Consider the following 19,005-nt stretch of genomic DNA (forward strand, 5'->3'; position numbering starts at 1 on the left):
AATATATATTCTAACCCACCAGATTTTTTTTCCAAAGTGTTTCCCAGTGTTATAGACAAAACATGAAGTGAGAGAGGTCACATGTTATTGAGCTCATCCAATAATTATTTCTTATGTCCCAGTTCTCTCTTGGGTGACGTAAGCAGTGCACAAATGTCACCTATAGATGTTTTTAATAAACGGTTGTGAAACTGGAGTAATTCAGGTGACAGGCCTCGTTTGTTCCACTGAGAGCCAAGACCCCTCATACATATCCTGAACTTCAAGATTATCATCATTTATGCTAGACCATAAGCGTAGTGCTCGAATATAAATCAGCTCATCTCGCGAAGCAACGGTGTGTGGCTGCAGTTGTGAGATTACAGCCATATATCACTCTGACTGCCCTCAACATATGCTGTTGCACACCCAGAAGGTGTCTCCATATTGTTCATAACTGAGACCTACTATATGTTACGGCCAGACATGGGGCAAAAAGGACAAGCAGGCAGAGGTCTTGAAAAAGAGTGTCTGGGAAAGAATTGAAGGAACACATCTTGAAAGAAAGAACGGAAGAACGAGAGATCGAAAGAAAGAAAATTTGACATATTCTTGATGAAAATTAAAAAGAAGATGAATTGGAAATTAAGTGTAACAAAAGCTATATCCATGTAGGGCCGTAACAGGTCCTCAATATTGATGCTATGAAAATGCAACATTTGGTGAGAGTCTAGCATGACCCAAGAAATTGATGAATAAGCCACTCTGTCTGATATTCTGGCATTGTCCTCACCTTCAGCTACATTCATTTATCCCCTCTTATGGGAAGTAGCTTCCTGGAACAACACACAGAATCCCTGGCACAGAGAGAGCACCACCACTACATAACCTTGCCATTGCTTGCCTGGGCCTCACATCCCTTAGTTAAAATGAACAAGCCCAAAACACAGAGTACTGCAGCATATTCTTCTTCTTGCTGAAAGGCCTTGTCTCCCTTTTAGCCCTGGGGTGTTGTGCTCTCATTGTCTGACACAATGATTAATTTGACTGCACTTCACTTTGCAAACATCCCAAGTTCATAATCTCTCTTCATGTAGACAGTGTGAGGGCCTTGTATAGAAGCCACTTTGATGGCGTTCTACAGCAGTGATGAGAATTACAGCTCTTTTTAGAGAACCGGCTCTTTTGGTTTGGCTAACTAAAAAGAGACGAGTCTTTCAGTTCTTCAGACTTTTTTGTTGTTTAATTAATTGCCAAAAATAATGCAGAATTATGCATACGAATGTACAAAAAAAGGTTTGATTTAAAAATGTTGCCTTTTTATATTTCCTCTATGGAGTGTTACAAAAAATATTAAATGAAAAAAAAAGAGACTAAAAAAATAAATTTAAACAGAAACACCCAACAAAATCTAAATTAAAATATGTAGAGCAAAAAGACCTATGCAAAAATAAATAAATAAATAGATCTGCTTCAGATAACTTGTCGATGGTGACGATTGGCATTGAGAAACACACCATGCATTGAGGAGCACATCCGGTTTCTTGTGTCGGAAAATATCTGCCCGGTTTTCGGAAATGACTGAAACTCTTCTGGTCTGTTTCGCACAAAACCTACAGCTGAGTCCAAGATGAATTTCCCTAGAGGGATTATAATGAGTTTAATAAATCAAATAAATTCAAAACAGTTGTCCAGAATGGAAATTTAGTGGTACCTTGACTTAAGAGTGTCTTTAATTTGTTTCTTGAAGATCACAAGCAGGTAACACCACCGACATATGTGATGACTATTGATTATTTATTAATAAACCTAATATATACTGTAATATATCAGTGCACAATGTTTCTTCATTGCCATTGATTCATTGTTACAAACCTTAACCAAAAACTCAAAAAAAAGACGTAAAATAGAACTCAAGCAAACCATTTCATAATATTTGAAATCCAGCTCTCTAAAATGCAAACATGTATTGAGCAATGTCTGCACACAATCAAACCTGACTTTTAAGTAGCTAAATGTAAAAACATTTCTCAGAGAAACTGCACCAAATCAAATTAGACTAACTAAAACCCAAATTCTCTCTAATATGTAAACGCGATTGTGACAAGATTAGAACACTATTTGTGGATGTTTGACACAGAACTGAAGTCTATCTAAAGACACAAGGGCTATTTTGTAACTTTAACCAGGGACCTGGGAGGTATTTGTTATTTCAGTCACTTCTCAATGTTAGATTCATCAGAATGAGTCAGGTAGGAAAGTAATCTTATGGCTCATGGAACCTCATTAGCTAGTCTAGCCTGTGCTCTATTTCATTTCAGAATACGATTGGTAATTAATGATTTAGTATGGAGGAGGGCGTACAGGAACATTTTAACAGGGGTGACTCATCACTAAAAACATACTGTAACCCAAGAGTATCACACTATATAGACTACTGATATGTTTTGTTGAAATCCATTACTGTAGTTATTGTATGTGTTGTTAAACATGCAGAGCATCCAAACTGGAATCTCTGGATTCGGAAGATTGATTACTGGGATGTAGCATAGAGATAGATACCAAATAGTAGGTTAGGGTGATGTCAAGGCCAATCACTTTCCAAAGTAAAGGAACACTACAGTGAAAATCAACAGAAACATAACCTACAAAATGTAGACAAATCACTTTTCTGGCTCTCATGCGCAGCCCAAAAAGTGTATTTGTCCTCTTCTGCTTCTTCTTCTGATAGCCAAAGCCTAGAATAAGGTCATCACTGTAGGTGGATTATTGCTGCCCATGTACTGTAAGCAATTTTACATGCATCTGATTGAGTATGGCAGGTGTGTTCATTAACTTTTTCCTTGTAAAAATATCCACAAAAATCTCATTAGCTGTATGCTGATACCCACATAAACAATGTACCTTGCAAACTTGATAATTAGGCTGGCAGATGTGGCTTGTAACCACTCAAGGTGACACATTTTCCATTTCTGCTGTGCTGAACAAAGGCGAGGGGGACCGTTTTTGTCAGCAATTTGAAATAAGATGCCAAAAAAAGTTCAGCAGATACCTCTGAGCTTGTGTGGTCATGAGGCCATATGCTTCGACTTTAATTATGAGGGACTTGGGGAGAGAGGGACTCTGGGCTGAACTATGAATCACTGCCACTCTGGTTGCCTCCAAAGCCCCATTTCACTGGTTTCAAAACCGTCCACAAGTTCTTGCTCTCATTAACTAAAACAAGTCCCAGTGCATGAAATGACAGCTGACAACACATTTTGTTTTAATTTCAGCTGATTCTGAACCTAATTGCGTCCATATTATTAAAAACTTTCTGGTAAGTGATGACTATAGGAAATAAAATTATCTTGCATGCACTACCTTTACTCATTCTGTACATGGCATTTGGAAGCCCAAGATCAGTATAGGACAAAATTGTAGTCATTTTCCTCAATTAGATATAACAATCAATTTACTAAAACGGTAATATCAGAAAACAGCACTTGTCTTTAGGTGATATCTGAATCTGTAAAATTGTATCATCTAAAAAGCCATACATTGGTAAATAGACAGATTTATATATAGTGCTTTTAATTACACCATATGGTGCCTAAAGCTCTGTACAATGCCTCGCACACACACACACACACACACGGCACTGCCAGGTCCACTGGGGACAAGTCAGGGTTCAGTGTCTTGCTCAACGACATTTCGACATGGTCACCAGGAGTGAGGGATTGAACCCACAACCTCACGGATGGGAGACGACCCCTCTACCACTGAGTCGTTCCAACCCACATTGTTCAATCGCCCAATGGTGCACGTTTAATCTCTTGTTCCCCCAACTCGGATGATAAACTTGCATTTTCTCTTAATGTGGTGTCATCAGTGTATGAATGAGCTATTTATCTACTTGCTTTTCTTGGAATCACATCATCTTTGTGAAAATGAGACAAGTAGCCTTGAAGGTATAATGGAAACCCTCCCCGACTGTACACAAAACATAGCCATACGAATAGAGTTTGGGGAAGTCATGAGTATCTTATGAGAGGTTATGTGGGCAGGCGTAGAGACAAACTGATGATTTTTGAAGTTTTGAATTTTGTAAAAAAAATAATTTTTAATTTATCCTCATTTGTGTGATGCTCTTCCTGTCTGCATGCCTATTTGCTCTTATTGCTGCTGGAAATGTAAATTTCCCAGAGAGAGCCATCCCAAAGGGATCAATAAAGTCAAGTCTAAGGCCCCGTCCAGACAGAAGCAAAGCCGGCTTCGTTCCTCAAACAAATCTCGTACACAGAGAAGCATTTCAAGTGTGTGTCCAAAAGAAGACGCTGAGGACGTTTCACGGCTGTAATGTATATGCCAAGTCTGGAGTGGCGCTGTAGCGCAGCAACAGGGAGTTAACGGAAAGCGTAGAAGAAGAATCAGCGAAGAAGACCCTTTTTTTCCCCCTAACTTTATTGCAATCTACAGAACAAACATGGCTTTGCATGTATCAAAACAACATGAAAAAGACAAACACAGGAGAAGTGACAATGGCGGGTGATTCAAGTACAACACCGCTTGTTGAACGTGGGAATAAAGAAGCAAAATATTTTGCTGCAAAAGCATCAGCAAGCTAAAGAGGCTGCGCAAAACGACTACAACACGGCTATCCGCCATTGTTGTTAACAGACTGACGGTTCGCGCGCAGTCACGCGAGAATTGGCGCATATGTCATCAATCTGGTACAATGCGTCGTCATCAAGCTGCAACCATTACATCATCGCAGGAGGAGTATCCTGCATATGGTGTCCAGACGGACGCGAACAGGGTGCGTTTTGAAATCTTTCCATTCTGGAGCCTGGATTCAAAAGTGATCGGTTTCAAGCTCCGAAATCGCACCATCGTGTGGACGAACGGCCCGAATAGTAAGAAACTTATGAGGATACATTGAAACTGGCTTTCGTGTGGACCGGGCCTAAGTCTAAGTAAGTGATGAGCTCTTCATGTGCCTCTCACTAAAAAAACACACGATCCCTACTCCATCTTTGATAAATAGACTTGCTCTAATGTCAAATACAGAGGTCATATCCTATAACAACCCCAACCGAGCACTGTTCCACTGAGCATTTGCACTCATACCTCCAGTTTCATTAGGTTTAAAAATCAAGCCACCTGCTAACACCACCAGCTGGAAACTAACAGGCATGAATGTTGATGTCAGCAAAACCTCCAATCCCTCCGAGCCTCACCCTTCGGTGCCATGCTGTGACAATGAACTGTAATAATTATCCTGTCTGAATTTGTCAGCTAATTACCTGACATTTAACATGCAAAATGGTGGAAAATCCATCCAATTAATTATCGTTTGAGGAATAAATTAGAATTTTTCTCAATTCACACTGGGTGTGCAGTTAATTATTGAATTTCAATAGAGCACCACGTGATATCTGACATATGGCCAAAAGCACATTGGAGTACAGGAACAACTCATTGACACAGCACAAGAGGGTTCGAGCAATTAAAGAGTATAGCAGAAATTCTGAATAGACCAATATACCAATATACCAAAGCTACATCAACACACGGGAGCAATTATGGGGACTGCAGACAGACGGCCAATTATATGTTCATTATATATCTGAAGTGAGCTAAGCGGGCACACTTCGGTCACACAGGTCCGAATACAGCATTATGTCCAATTCTCTCCAGGTAGGCTTAATTCCACCTACATTTCAAAAGCTAATGTTAGGTTATTTTGCCACTTATTTGCACAACACCTTTGCGGCACCGGGAAAACTGATCAGGCTCAGGTTTAATTGACACCGCAAGGTATTAAATTATTAATAAATGTATTAAGGTGGTTATACTGTAGCTTGCAGTGGTGTAGAACTTGGATGTGTCATTATGCAGTGTGTCTAATAGGGGTGGACCAAAAATTCAACTATTTGACACAATTATATCGTGGCAAATTTGCACACACATGGGCACTACGCAGAAAGAGGTCGGGGGTGCTAAATGGGTACAACGGGCGCTATTCAACAGTGGACACCTGCTTAGAAGAGCACTTGTATGACGAGATCCGCTGGTATTTCCATCCAGCAAAACAACAAACAACAAGCACAAGAGTTGTTTGGTTCTTTTTTTTTTTAACTTTTTGGGATTCTATTTGGATTATGAATGCACATGTATGTGGTGTTTTTATCAGCGGCAATGCATGGACCAATGTCCACCCGTGGAACTCTAACAAACGTGAACCTGAAATATTGTATGAATGGAACAGCGTGCACATCTGTGGTCCGTGTCGAAAAAAGTTTAGCTTACACACAATTAACTATAGAAAACCAAAAAAGAGGGTGAATTTTAACCACAATGGCTAATAAACAAATAAAGCTTTGTCAACAGAATGAAGACCGGCAATTCCGCCGCTTACATAAAATTTATGATAGATGGACATTTCCACAAAAGAGTGTGGGGCTGTCTATGCCTACACTACTGTATTGTGAAAGAGACAACTTTTAGCACTTGTGTCTTATGTCCTAAATATTTAGTTGTTGTTGCTGTAATACAGGGGTGCCAAAAATAGGGGCCTCGAGGGCGACTATCTTGCATGTTTTAGCTGTTTCTCTCCTCCAAGGCACCTGATTTAAATGATCAGGATCGTTAGCAGGCTACGGCATAACTTGCTGATGAGCTGATCAATTAAATTAGGTGTGGTGGAAGAGGGAAACACAGACAATCCATTGCCTATTACAGAGTTAGCTAATAGAGATGATTCTGATCCATTAAAACTCTACCATGCAAAGTGAAAGTCATATATTAACAACACCCAGTTACGTTGCCGGCTTCTCTGGGCCCAAATTCATCAGAATTGACTGACGTGAATTGGACAGTGTGTTGTGGTCTGACGAGTCCACATTTGAAGTTGGCAACTATGAACGTTATGTCCTCTGTACAGAAAGGGAAAGGACCATCCGGATTGTTATCAACACAAAGTTCCACAGCCAGCATCTGTGATGGTAAGGTGGTGTGTTTGTGCCCATGGCATGAGTAACCTAGATAAGCACCGTGAAAGGCACACACACGTTTTAGACTAGCATACGCTTGCCATGCAAGCATAATCTTTTTCAGGAATCTCCCTGCTTATTTCAGCAAGACAATTCCAAACCACATTCTGCACATTTTAGAGTGTGACTTCGTAGTAAGAGAGGGCAATGCCAGATTGGCTTGCCAGCAGTCCAGACTCGTCTCCCATTGAATTTGTGTGGTGACAACTAAGCGCCCCAGATTTTGGAGGATCTCAAGTGTGAATGGCAAAGAAGTGCACCTATGAAGCTTTAAACATTTGTGCCCTCAGCTCCCAAACTCTAGTTGAGTGTTGTTAAAATGAAACATGTCCCTGCCCCATCTTTTGGAACATTGTTGCAGGCATCAAATTCAAAATGAATGAAAATTAAAATAACAATACAGTTCATCAATTTGAACATTAAATATCTTGCTCATGTAGTGTATTCACTTGAATGTAAGTTGACAATGTATGTTTGTATTTTTATTTTACAAAACATCGAAACTTTTTCTTGGGCTCTGTGTATACATTCACACACACAAGAGTAAGCTTACAGAAAAAGCATAACCAAGAACGCACGCACGTGCACACACACACACACACATACACACACACACACGCACACACGCACGCGCACACGCACGCACACACACACACACAAAGGCAAACCACTCATCTCCAGATAGTACAATTGAATGGTGAGATATTTTAGGTGGATTTTGTCTTGAAAACATTTAGAGGGAACTCTGGGGACCTTTATGACAATGACCTTCCCATACTGTAACCAATTATATACAAGGCTTATGAAATATAGATTATGTGCCAACTCTGTGCTGACACATGTGAAGGCTGATACCATTGGGAGTGTGCAGAAAAGCAATGTGCAAAACCCGAGGGAAGCCAGGTTAAATATGACAAGATCAGAGGAATCTAATATAGTGCTGCTGATCATTGCCTTGATGAAAACAACCCTGCATATTCTAATTAAGAAAAGAACAATAAATATGGAGCTTGACCTCCTGAGAAGACTGTGATCAATTCGAATCTAATCAAGGGGCTACATATTGAAACACACTAATTGCAATGCTATTCATTATCCTAAACTGCAATCTGGACCAAGAACCATGTTTTATTAATGAACAGAAACTGACTTTGGAACAATTGGCACTTAAAATCATACGGTAAATCGCAAATAAAACTCTTAAAAGAAGAGGTTTTACTTCCAACAGTCGGTTGATACATTACAGAAAAGGAACATTTAGGCTCTATGTTCAAACTCAGGAAAAAAAAAAAAAGTCCTGTCAGAAAATCCCCTTTCATACAACAAGATTTACTATATTGAAACTGACAAGCCTATGTGACCAATTGCACATTACTGTTTTTTGACATTTAGAAAATAATGATAAAATGCTGAGTTCTGATTGACAGAGATTATTTGATCTACCAAGAGTTGTGTGAAATACTTTGCCTCTAATGTAGCCAAATAAGGGTGGGGGGAATAGAATTGTCAGTACGATGCAGTGCAAGTCTACATGACAGCAAAATAAAACAGCAATAATAGAATACTTTGTACTTAAATCATCCATCCTTCCATTATCTGAACTGCCTCACGAGGGTGTTGGAGCGTGCTGGAGCCTATCCCAGCTGTCGTTTCGTGCACCATGAACCGGATGCCAGCCAATCGCAGGGCACAGTGACACACGACGAAGTACCATCCACAATACATGTTTAATATGAATAAAATAGTGTGCATGTTTGCATGTGGCATATACCATATGGCTCTTAAAATAGTGACGTTTGGTTGTTTTTATACATACTGTATACACAAGAAATTAAAATACTCAAGTGAACAACATGGTATTAATGCTTGGTGTATACAGATGAATATCTATGGAAATGAGCTACCCTTTGCTTTAATTTGCAGTTATGACAGATCAGCACTGACAGTGTCACTAAGGCGCACCTACAAACGCATTCCTTGATATTTTCTCTCATTTCCATGGGATGTTGTTTGATCAAATGTACTCTCTTGCTCAGTCATATGACCTTGACATTACTCTCATCTTGTAAATCCCGTAGATGTTCAAATGCACATTGCCTATTGCTTTTATCCTTACATATGACACTTCTGCATTTGGGAAAAAAAAATGTCAATGTAAACATTTTTAGAGATTATGCTGTATCTTTACTGATTTGTTTGTTGCTGCCTTTTATGCAAACGACGCAGGTTTGATACCTGGACAGTGTCCAAATAATCTGGCATTGCCACTCCCAAACCCAGATTTACAAATATCAATCTGTTGCACCAGGAAGGGCATCCAGTGAAAAATCAGTCGCTGACTAATGACCACACTAAACAGTTGTCTACAGTTATCCTTGAATCCAGGAAAACTATTTTATTACACTTGCAATGTTGAGTTGGATGGAAAGGAAAGTTGACAATTGAAAAGTACTTTTGAACCCAAACATTTTACTAATAAATAATATTATTGCGGACCAGCAACCCAGTTTTTTTTTTTTTTTTGGGGGGGGGGGGTCTGATTAATGAATGGCTGATTATTAAATGGCCACAACAACAAACGCAAATTCACTACACCATAACAAGGGTAACAACAACGCTTTAATAAGGTAATGCTTATGAATGATACGAGCAACACAAAAACTGGGGTATTTTGTAGACATACCAATAAATGTGAAGCCACATTTATATGTAACTATATTAGCAGCGCCCTCCTTAAATGCGCCATTTTGGCACATTTTAGAGACAGATAGATTCAAGGAGGGCATGATGTGTTGGCGCCGTCAACATAAGGCACCACAGAACAAATATAAAGCTCATGAGTAACTCACCATAACGCTAAATTAAGAGACGCTCGATGTAGAGCCCATCATGCGTGGGAATCACCTGTGGCTGTAAGTCCATGCACCTTTTTTTTTCTTCTTGGTCATAGGCTCCTGTGTTGTCTCATCACTGGGCCTTTTCTCCGTTGCAAAGAAACTCTCCAAATATGTCTGTTGTTTACTCATTTTGCTAACTTGTCGATTAGCATCAGCGCTACACGACTGAGATAATGAGCATCTTGACATGCGTTGAGAGTCCGTCGTAAACAGAGAGAATCCAGTCTAAATAAATACTTTTTAAGCCTCGGCTAATCAATTAACCAGACGTATAGTAAGTTTTTTATTCTTTCAACAGTGCGGCCCGCCGTGGCCCGGTCTAAAGTAGCCCACGGCCCGGTGGTTGGGGACCACTGTGATATTATTTTTGAACGGCACCCTTCAAGACACTTGCTGGCAAGTATTACCCATAGACAACGTTTTCAGTACATATGGACACCGCCTTGAGCGCTGAATCGTATATTGACGTTTCAGCCGTATAGGATGTGGCAGTCGCCCCTGGCCAGACCGACAGAGAAAGTAGGTGGACGTTTCAGCCGCTGGCTGCCGGAGCCTATTTAAGAGTTCAAAAGCAAAGAAAAAAAGTAAGTAATACATTAGTAGTGTCATATGTATGCTATCCTTTCACTGTCAAACTCTCAAATCGGCTTCAGCGGTCAGTGGCTGAAACTTCCACCTACAAAACCAGTTAGGCACTATGGGTTATTCACACAAGTGTTTCTGCTTTCTAGTAATCTGCGATGCTGAATACCAAATTCAGTCGAATATGCTGTTATGTTGAAAATGCTGAGACAGAAAAGGAAGAAAAAAAAAACATTGACATTTAAGACCTATACATCCATAGCATTTTTTATTTAAATTGCATGAAAATAATGTACACTTTCTATTCTTCTAATTTCAATTTTTTTTGTTCCTGAACATAAAACAGACGCCCTCAGCTGCTGTCATGAGTACCGATACCTTGAAATAAGACCGGGTATGGGCCTGATACCGATACCTGGTAATGGTACTCACTCTGCCCTAACTTTTATAGATCCGGCAGGACCCCCTTTGGCCTCGCCGATGGCGACGGGTGTGAATGTAGCCACTTAATTTTATTTTCTAATCTGGCACAAATATTTGAACCATATGGCCCATAAAGTATGATTCAATACTTACTTTAGTCACTGTATTCATTAATAATGTAATGTGTTGTCCCTCTTGCGCTTAAGGCATGTCTTTAAATAAAACTATCCATCCATCCATCCATTCATTTTCTTAACCGCTTTTCCTCACAAGGGTCGCGGGGGCCGCTGGAGCCTATCCCAGCTGGCTTCGGGCAGTAGGCGGGGTACACCCTGAACTGGTTTCCAGCCATTCGCAGGGCACACAGAGACGAACAACCATCCACACTCACAATTACACCTACAGTATGGACAACTTGGAGAGTTCAATTAGCCTGCCATGCATGTCTTTGGAATGTGGGAGGAAACCGGAGCACCCGGAGAAAACCCACGCAAGCACGGGGAGAACATGCAAACTCCACCCAAGAAGGCCGAAGCCTGGACTCGATCTCACGTCCTCTGCACTGGGAGGCGGACGTGCTAACCAGTCAGCCATCGTGCCGCCTAAATGAAACAAAAATAAATAAAAACTAAAAAAAACTGCCTTATAATAAAAATCCCTGTCTGTTTAAACTCACTTCTTTTCACCACAAAAGGCCTCGTGTCAGCCATTTTTCCCAAGCTATAAGCATCATCTTCAGCTTTGATAAGAAATGACAGAGGATCGGCTCGAAAGCTGTGGTGACTGTCAGGGACAAACATTTTACCTTTGGCGTTCTTTGTTCTGTTTTACACTGAAAGATGTACAGCTATATTTGATGCATGTTTTACAGTTAGTAGTGGCAGTGAAATGATAGTGTTGCTCACAGACGGCACTAAGGGCACAAGATCCTGCAACCTGTTTTTGGCTTTCCTTATCATTTGACACAATAATACCCCGTCCAATGGTCTTTTTTTTTTTTTTTTTATCACCGCTCCATATTCATTTTTGGGTGCTCTTTAAGGCTTTTGTTCTGTACTGCCTGCATGTGGTGCACACATTTTAATTGTATTTTTTGCCATTCTTCTCTTCACTATTGTTTCCTTTTTGTGTGCTCCGCTTTGTCTATCTTTTCTATACCGATCAGTTGTTGCTCAAGCGCCATCTTAGGGGAAATCTGCTTAGCAGCCCAGAGCATGGTTGCTTCCCAATTAAATCAAGATGTATTTGCCTTTCAAAAGCTCCCCCCCCCCCCCCTCTGGAATAATTGATGGAGGTCTCTGGCCTCACGATGAATGACTTTAAAGCCTGGAGATGAATAGGAAGATGAATGATTTCACCCCTGTGGTGGCCAGGGAGAGCTGGAACAAGGACTGCTGACATTGTGACAAATATACTGACCAGAGCAACCAACCCTGGCTGAATCAATGCGGGATTGGGGTGTGGCATGCTCTTAATGTGGCTAAATAGATGTTACACTTTCTGACAAAGCCTCAGGGTACACCTCTGTATTTGATGGACAAAAACCTGAGTCTTGCAATTAACTGCGGGCAAAGTGACAATGCCGACAGCCAGCCAGGAGTTGAATGGGAGCCATGTGTTGCCAGCTTGCTGGGGTGAGAGAGCACTGTGGTAGAAAGCACAGGAGGGAAATAAGGAGGCCAAGAGGACAGGTGCAAGGGATGCAAAGGTAGTAAGGAAAAAGATGGATCACACAATTCTCAGCAAAATCTAAACTATAATCAATGTCTTGACTCGATAAAGGTGGAGAAATACTGCATTAAATGTTTTTATCATAGATAAAAAGAACAAACCCGTTATCAGGGCCATCTGTAAAATGTGCTTACTGCATATTATTAATGCCCCACATAATATGTTGACAATGCATCTATCATTTGGTATTTAACACAAGATGGCAACATATATTAGTTCAATTAGCATCAAATGATTCATGTTATGCATGTATTTTGCTTTTTCCTTTGACTGTCTGTTGCTTTAAGTAACAATTCTTCTGAAGAACAAGTCCCCGCAAGGGATGAAACAAGAATGTTTAGTGTTTTATCCAGCCTTCCGGATTATTTCAGTGTCAGAGACAACCTGAGACGACGTGCTGTTGTGACAGGAGCGTTTGTTCTGCTTAGGGATGTGTACAGCTTTTATTGGATTTATTTTAACTTTTTCTACCCATTTTATTTGTCCCCCTTCTTGCCTCATAAATCTAAGGAGTCACGCTCATCAAGCTGATTTCATTTTCCACTTCCACTTCCACACTAACAAAATAGATGCATTGGGCATTAACAAAAACATGTTTAAATAGCATGTCATTGTTTTAACAATAAAAGTGACTATTTTTATGATAGCTAAAATTAGTAAACTGTTACTTAAAACTATATCCAGTTAATGCAGTTTTTATGACTGCACATTTGATTTCAATGAGCTTAAATTGAAACCCACTGGAAGTCGATCAGTGGAACGGAAATGACTGACATTTAATTTGGGATGACAAAAAGATCAAGTTAAACATATGACCCAATACAGTCTAACGAACACGTTACGCTACAGGATTGGCCGGAAATCATCCAGTTGACGTCAAACATTGGAAAGAAAATATTAAAGATGTAATTTAAACAACAAAATGTATGGACTGAAATTGTAAAGACGCAAATAAATATAAAGAATATAAACGCAAGATGTATTGAATAAATAATAAAATAGATTGAATAAATTGTAAATACAAAATTAATTGCCTGAGATGTGACAAAGTCTGTCAGTTTAGATTGTTAATGTGTTTCTATTATCATTAAGACTGTTTTTGTGATGTACAGTATTGTGATTTGTGAACAGCTAAGAAAGAAACCAAACCAAATTGAATCGCGTATTTCATTAGCGCTGCTGTACTCATGTCACGGGCAAGCGTGAAGGCGCTTCAATCTATTTTTATGATTTCGTCAATCTTAAAGTATCCTGCTTTTTTATTCTTAGTTTTATTCATTTATTTTACAATTTTAGTCCATACATTTTGTTATTTCAATGACATCTTTAATATTTTCTTTTCAATGTTTTGACGTCATATACCTTTATTGAACAATTGTAAACGGACAATTTCCAGCCAATCCTGTAGTGTGACCACATCTGTAGGCGACCCCGATACAATCTAGCAGCCCGATCACATCTGGTACCTACACCGGTTACTTTTTCTCTCACGATGTCCTCCCACTAAAATGAAACCCTACGTTTTTTTGCACAGTATCGTATAATGCTGTCATTGTCAACCCTCGCTCTTGTGATTGTATAAAGATTAGCAAAGGCGCAAAATAAGGAGAAACCACACAAAATTTCACGGTAATATCATACAATGCCAGTCCCTTTTGAACCAAAGAGACAACATCATCTTCCCGATCTTATGTCCAGACAGACATTAGGTGTTTCCATTACCATTGGGACATTACTAGAATTGCGCTTCAGAAGCCAAACGCTCATCAATGCAAACACCGGCAAGTCAAAATTGTACTTTATCGAAATAGTACAATATCGCTTTTATTTTTGCGGAAAAACTGTAATGAAAACGCAGCTATTGACGTTCAAATGTGGAGGGTACAGCAGGGTGACAATGCGCAAAATGAGTGAAAAAAAATGGTTCAGGATGGTTATCAGTACTGGTTATCCTCGTTCGTCACTTCCTCTTCTTACCCCTTGCGCTGATTCGCTAGCTATGCCCTGACGCAGATTCAACATGTCAAATTTGCTGAAAATGAACACCCCGCCCACCCAACCCCGACGTATTACAACTCCAACTTTACGACATTCATTTATTCACTGATCAGACGGCGCGTGCCGTCGGCCCAACGCTGTCAGACTCCCGATGTCGGATTGGTGTATCTAGGCCTTTATTATCAGGAACTCGAGATTAGAAATGAAAAAAATACAATATTACCATGAATTTCATGCAATGGAAAAATAATATACTGGGATTTTAAAAAAAATGATCTGTCATTGTTTTTTGAGGAAATTGTATGTGTTAAGTACTAGTGGCATCTTGGTATCAGCATCGGTGACTACGCAAGAGTTGAGTACTCGTACTGGTATCGGGCATCCCCAATATGCATTCAGCAAAGTTTCATTGCAACTATTCATATGATAGATTCCTTCACAGCAGGGAATAAAAGTCCCCATACTAATCACCATTGTCGTATGAAACAATTGTTTTACAATAGGTTGTGTTAAAAATGGCCAGGCTATGAACTCAACTAATTCATGTGTTCTGCCTGAGGCTCCACTGGGTGCATTCATGAAGCGAAACCTTGTCAGCTTTCATGACGCATTTATGTGATACTTGGATCATTTCTGACAAGGTGGTGGAACAGCATGTCGCTTATTGAGGAGCATAACTATAAAAGAGCTTGGGGCTAGTGCCTTCTTTTTCTGCAACTTTCAACATGTAAGCAGTACCACATTGAATAGTTAAATGTTACATTCTGTATTTGTCTGTGGAAGTTGTTAAACATTTTGCCACATGTATCTTACAGGTCGATCAAGTTGTTAGGGTAGCCTCATAATGTGTAAATCAGCAAGGAAGACATGGTTCACTCAAACTGTGTAATTTAGGAGCTTTTTAAAATCAGGTTCAATTCATAAAGCAGCTGTTAATTGCACTAAAATAATTATCACTTATAATTCTATGGTTAGAGCACAGTGTTGTGCATTTTTGTGTCCTTGGCATTTAATTTGGCGAAAGGAAAGAAATTAACTAATGTCCACTTGAGGACAATTTGTTTTTATAACGCACCCTTCTGCATAATTGACATTTGTTCATAGTTGTTTAGTGAAAATTGTGGCTAAAGCATACAGTACAGTAATGTAAGATAGGGAGTGATGTTTTCGTTGGCTCTTTTCTTCCTCTTAACTAGTCACCAACTAAAACTGGCATATTTTGAGTTATAGTTGCGGTTGCAGGGTTTGTGGCAGTGGTGGGGTTTTGTAGTAGGACCTTGGGGTTGCTTCAGCTTTCAATATGCTGAGGTCACCTCAAGGTAGTGAGTACCAAGTCAAAAGTCATGATAACTATTATTTGTACACTACATTGTAAGAAAGTGGAGGCTGCAAAGTCAAATGCTCAAAAGATTGTAAGCTATCATGATCTACTCTGTTTCTGTTTCTGTTGGCTATTCCCTGTGTTTGTCTTTGTTTCTCTTAGGTGGCATGGAGGACAGGGAGGAGCTGAGCAGCTCAGCACACTTAAGCTCTGTGTTCATACCAAACGATTTTTTTTGTCTCAAAGAACATGTTCACAAGAAAACAAGAAAACATTTTTGTGGCAAGAAAAACTTAGCGAACGCCTGGTGAATGTATTTGCCTTTTACAAACCCTGATGAAAAAAAACATTTCCACACCCTTTGCACTCAGTGAGATATGGGTTTATACATTCTTGGCATAGGTAGATGCATATGACAAATAATTGTGTTTCATGAATACTAATTTGGGGCCAACTCTTCACCGCACCCTTGATGATCCACTCAAGTGCCATGGCACACTTGCATAGTGGTTTAACTTATTTGTATGACAGATAAGAACATTGAAAAGCTTGTGACAAAATTGTCTGGGCAGTTATGATGGCAAAGGTTCTACACTTGGATTATGTTTGACGCTGCAGGTTCCACTGTATTCTCAATTTTTCTCTTATCACGACTTGTAGGTAGACACTTTATGCTTTGTTCAAGTGTGAAATGGCAATGGACATGTTATCTTTCAGAGATAAACTGTTAAAAGTGTTAAAGTCAGATTAATTATTCAATTAATTAATGAAAGCAGGGTTTTCTTAACATTCTTCATTCAGAATTAAAATGCCAATGAGTTTTTAAAACATGGCTGGCACTATTACGTAAGGATGAGACCAGTGAGTTTGGCTGCTTATGCCCCCAACAAAAGAGTCTTGTCACTGCTGGTCCAACATCTGCCACATACAAGGTTATTAAAAAATGACAACAAAACAAACAGACAGAAAAATACCATAAATGATCACATACAGTATGGTTCTTGTGTGGTTTTCTTACCTGAGAGGTATTCTGGGTCAGGCACAGGGTCTAAAAGGTCCTCGTGACACTGAACTTCTGTTGGCACAGATGCCACTACCATGCCATCTGGAAGCTGCTGCTCAATACCTCGAGCAAAGTTTTTCTGTCTGGTAAGTGGAACAAAATAAGAGGAAGTTATTTTTAGAAAGAATATACTGTATCAAAAAACGAGAGGGAAAAGACCAGTCATAAAATGTTAGCTACAAATACATTACCGTGTTTTAAGCCACACAGCTGGGGTCGGTACACCTCCACGGTGACACTACTTTGCAACTACCAGAGAGAACTGTGACCTGTGTGTATGTGTGGCTGTGTTGCTCAAAAACCCGGAAATGTATTATGTCATGTGTGAAAGCAGTGTTGCCATCCTCCATGAAATATGCAAAACACAGCGTACGCAATTAAAAATGCCCGCTGAATTAAAAATGCCCACATATTAGCAGGTACCAATCAGAGGAAAACTATTATCCATATGAAATCAAAGAAAACAGAGACACAATCAGAGCACAGCTTATTTACCGTCCATATTGATTTCTTTATTTTTTAATTAATGACAAAACGGATCGGTGTAAATCAGTTATTTGTGACCAATGAAAATAGTTTGGGAAAATGACATCTTGCACATTTACAACCCTACTTATCTTGCATACTGTCATGTTTCGGTTTTGTCGGGGTTGGGTTTTTGTTTATTAAGGGTGTTTTTGTCTGTTGTTGGTGTTTTGTGTCTCGTGTTCCTGGTTTCTTCCCATATCTCGTTATGTCTAACCACGTCCACCTGTGTGTGTCTGCCCTTCCTTGTGTGTGACCAATCAGTGCCCTCAGCCACTTGTGTTCCCCCAGGTGTGTCTCATTAGTGTTGGTGTCTTTAGTTATGTTGTTTGTCCTGTCAGTGTGGGAGCATTGCCCAAGTTATGTGTGCAAGTTTGTGGGTCTAGCCTTCGTCTCAGTCAAGTCGCGTTCGTCTCAGTCAAGTCGCGTTCGTCTCAGTCAAGTCGCGTTCGTCTCAGTCAAGTCGCGTTCGTCTCAGTCAAGTCGCCTTCGTCGCCAAGTAGCCTTCGTCGCCAAGTAGACTTCGTCGCCAAGTAGACTTCGTCGCCAAGTAGACTTCGTCGCCAAGTAGCCTTCGTCTTCACTGCCAAGTAGCCTTCGTCTTCACCGCCAAGTAGCCTTCGTGGTCACCGCCAAGCTGCCTTCACCGTCACTGCTACGTAGCCTTCGTCACCGCCAAATCGTCACGACAGCTAACCAAGTCGCCCACGTTCTGCCAGTCTTCTTACATCATGTCCAGTCATGGTGACCAGTCCACTCTCGTCCTGTCCAGTCATGGCGACCAGTCTGTCTGCTCACCTTTCCCACTATGTGTTATTAACTCTTTCACTGCCACTGACGTTTAAAGACGTCAAGTAAAAACCTACGCTTCACTGCCAATGACGTCAAAAGACGTCATCCAATGATTTTTTTTTTTTTTTTTTGAAACGGGTAGAGGAAACCCTTCCGCATGTCTGATGAAAGTTTCAAGTCTGTCTGTTGTGCCTAATGACTATTTTTGGCCCCTAGAGGGCAGCGATGACTCTCTTTTGACAAGATCGGGTGGGCGTCAGTAGAGGCGGAGCTAGAGCGTCGAGCAGGAGATGAGAATGGAAGACAAAGGAAAAATGGCGGCCGGTCGCGAGGAGCTCACACCCGAGACGTTTTTTTCAAAGACCAAAAGCATCGCTGAAAAAGCACATTGTTGACGATGATCATCATAGATGATGAAGATGAGGGTGACTCTGTGGTTGGAAAGCATTGACGCGGCAGTAGAAGACGTTAGATGGAGCTAGATGGAGGAGGGAACGGGCAATGGCGAGCGTTTGCAAGCAGCTCTACACTTACAAGACGAAAGGCATCGACCAACGCTAAAATAGTGCATTGGTGACGACGGTGATCATCCTCGATGATGATGAAGGTGAATCAGGCGGACGTTCGATCGGACGACGGAGAGTGCCCCGAGTCCAATGC

General features: G+C 40.4%; 1 protein-coding gene across 7 annotated transcripts in view; it reads right to left on the reverse strand.

Moving 5' to 3' along the window:
* Window positions 1-19,005, reverse strand: part of astn1 (astrotactin 1) — a 325,383-nt gene that overhangs the window by 160,170 nt on the left and 146,208 nt on the right. For all 7 annotated transcript variants that reach the window (XM_077557705.1, XM_077557701.1, XM_077557704.1 and 4 more), the window contains exon 15: window positions 16,984-17,111. In XM_077557705.1, coding sequence (XP_077413831.1) covers window positions 16,984-17,111 — 128 coding nt within the window. The remainder of the gene's footprint in view (window positions 1-16,983; window positions 17,112-19,005) is intronic.

Source organism: Vanacampus margaritifer, chromosome 2 (assembly GCF_051991255.1).
Source record: "Vanacampus margaritifer isolate UIUO_Vmar chromosome 2, RoL_Vmar_1.0, whole genome shotgun sequence".
NCBI classification, from domain to species: domain Eukaryota; kingdom Metazoa; phylum Chordata; class Actinopteri; order Syngnathiformes; family Syngnathidae; genus Vanacampus; species Vanacampus margaritifer.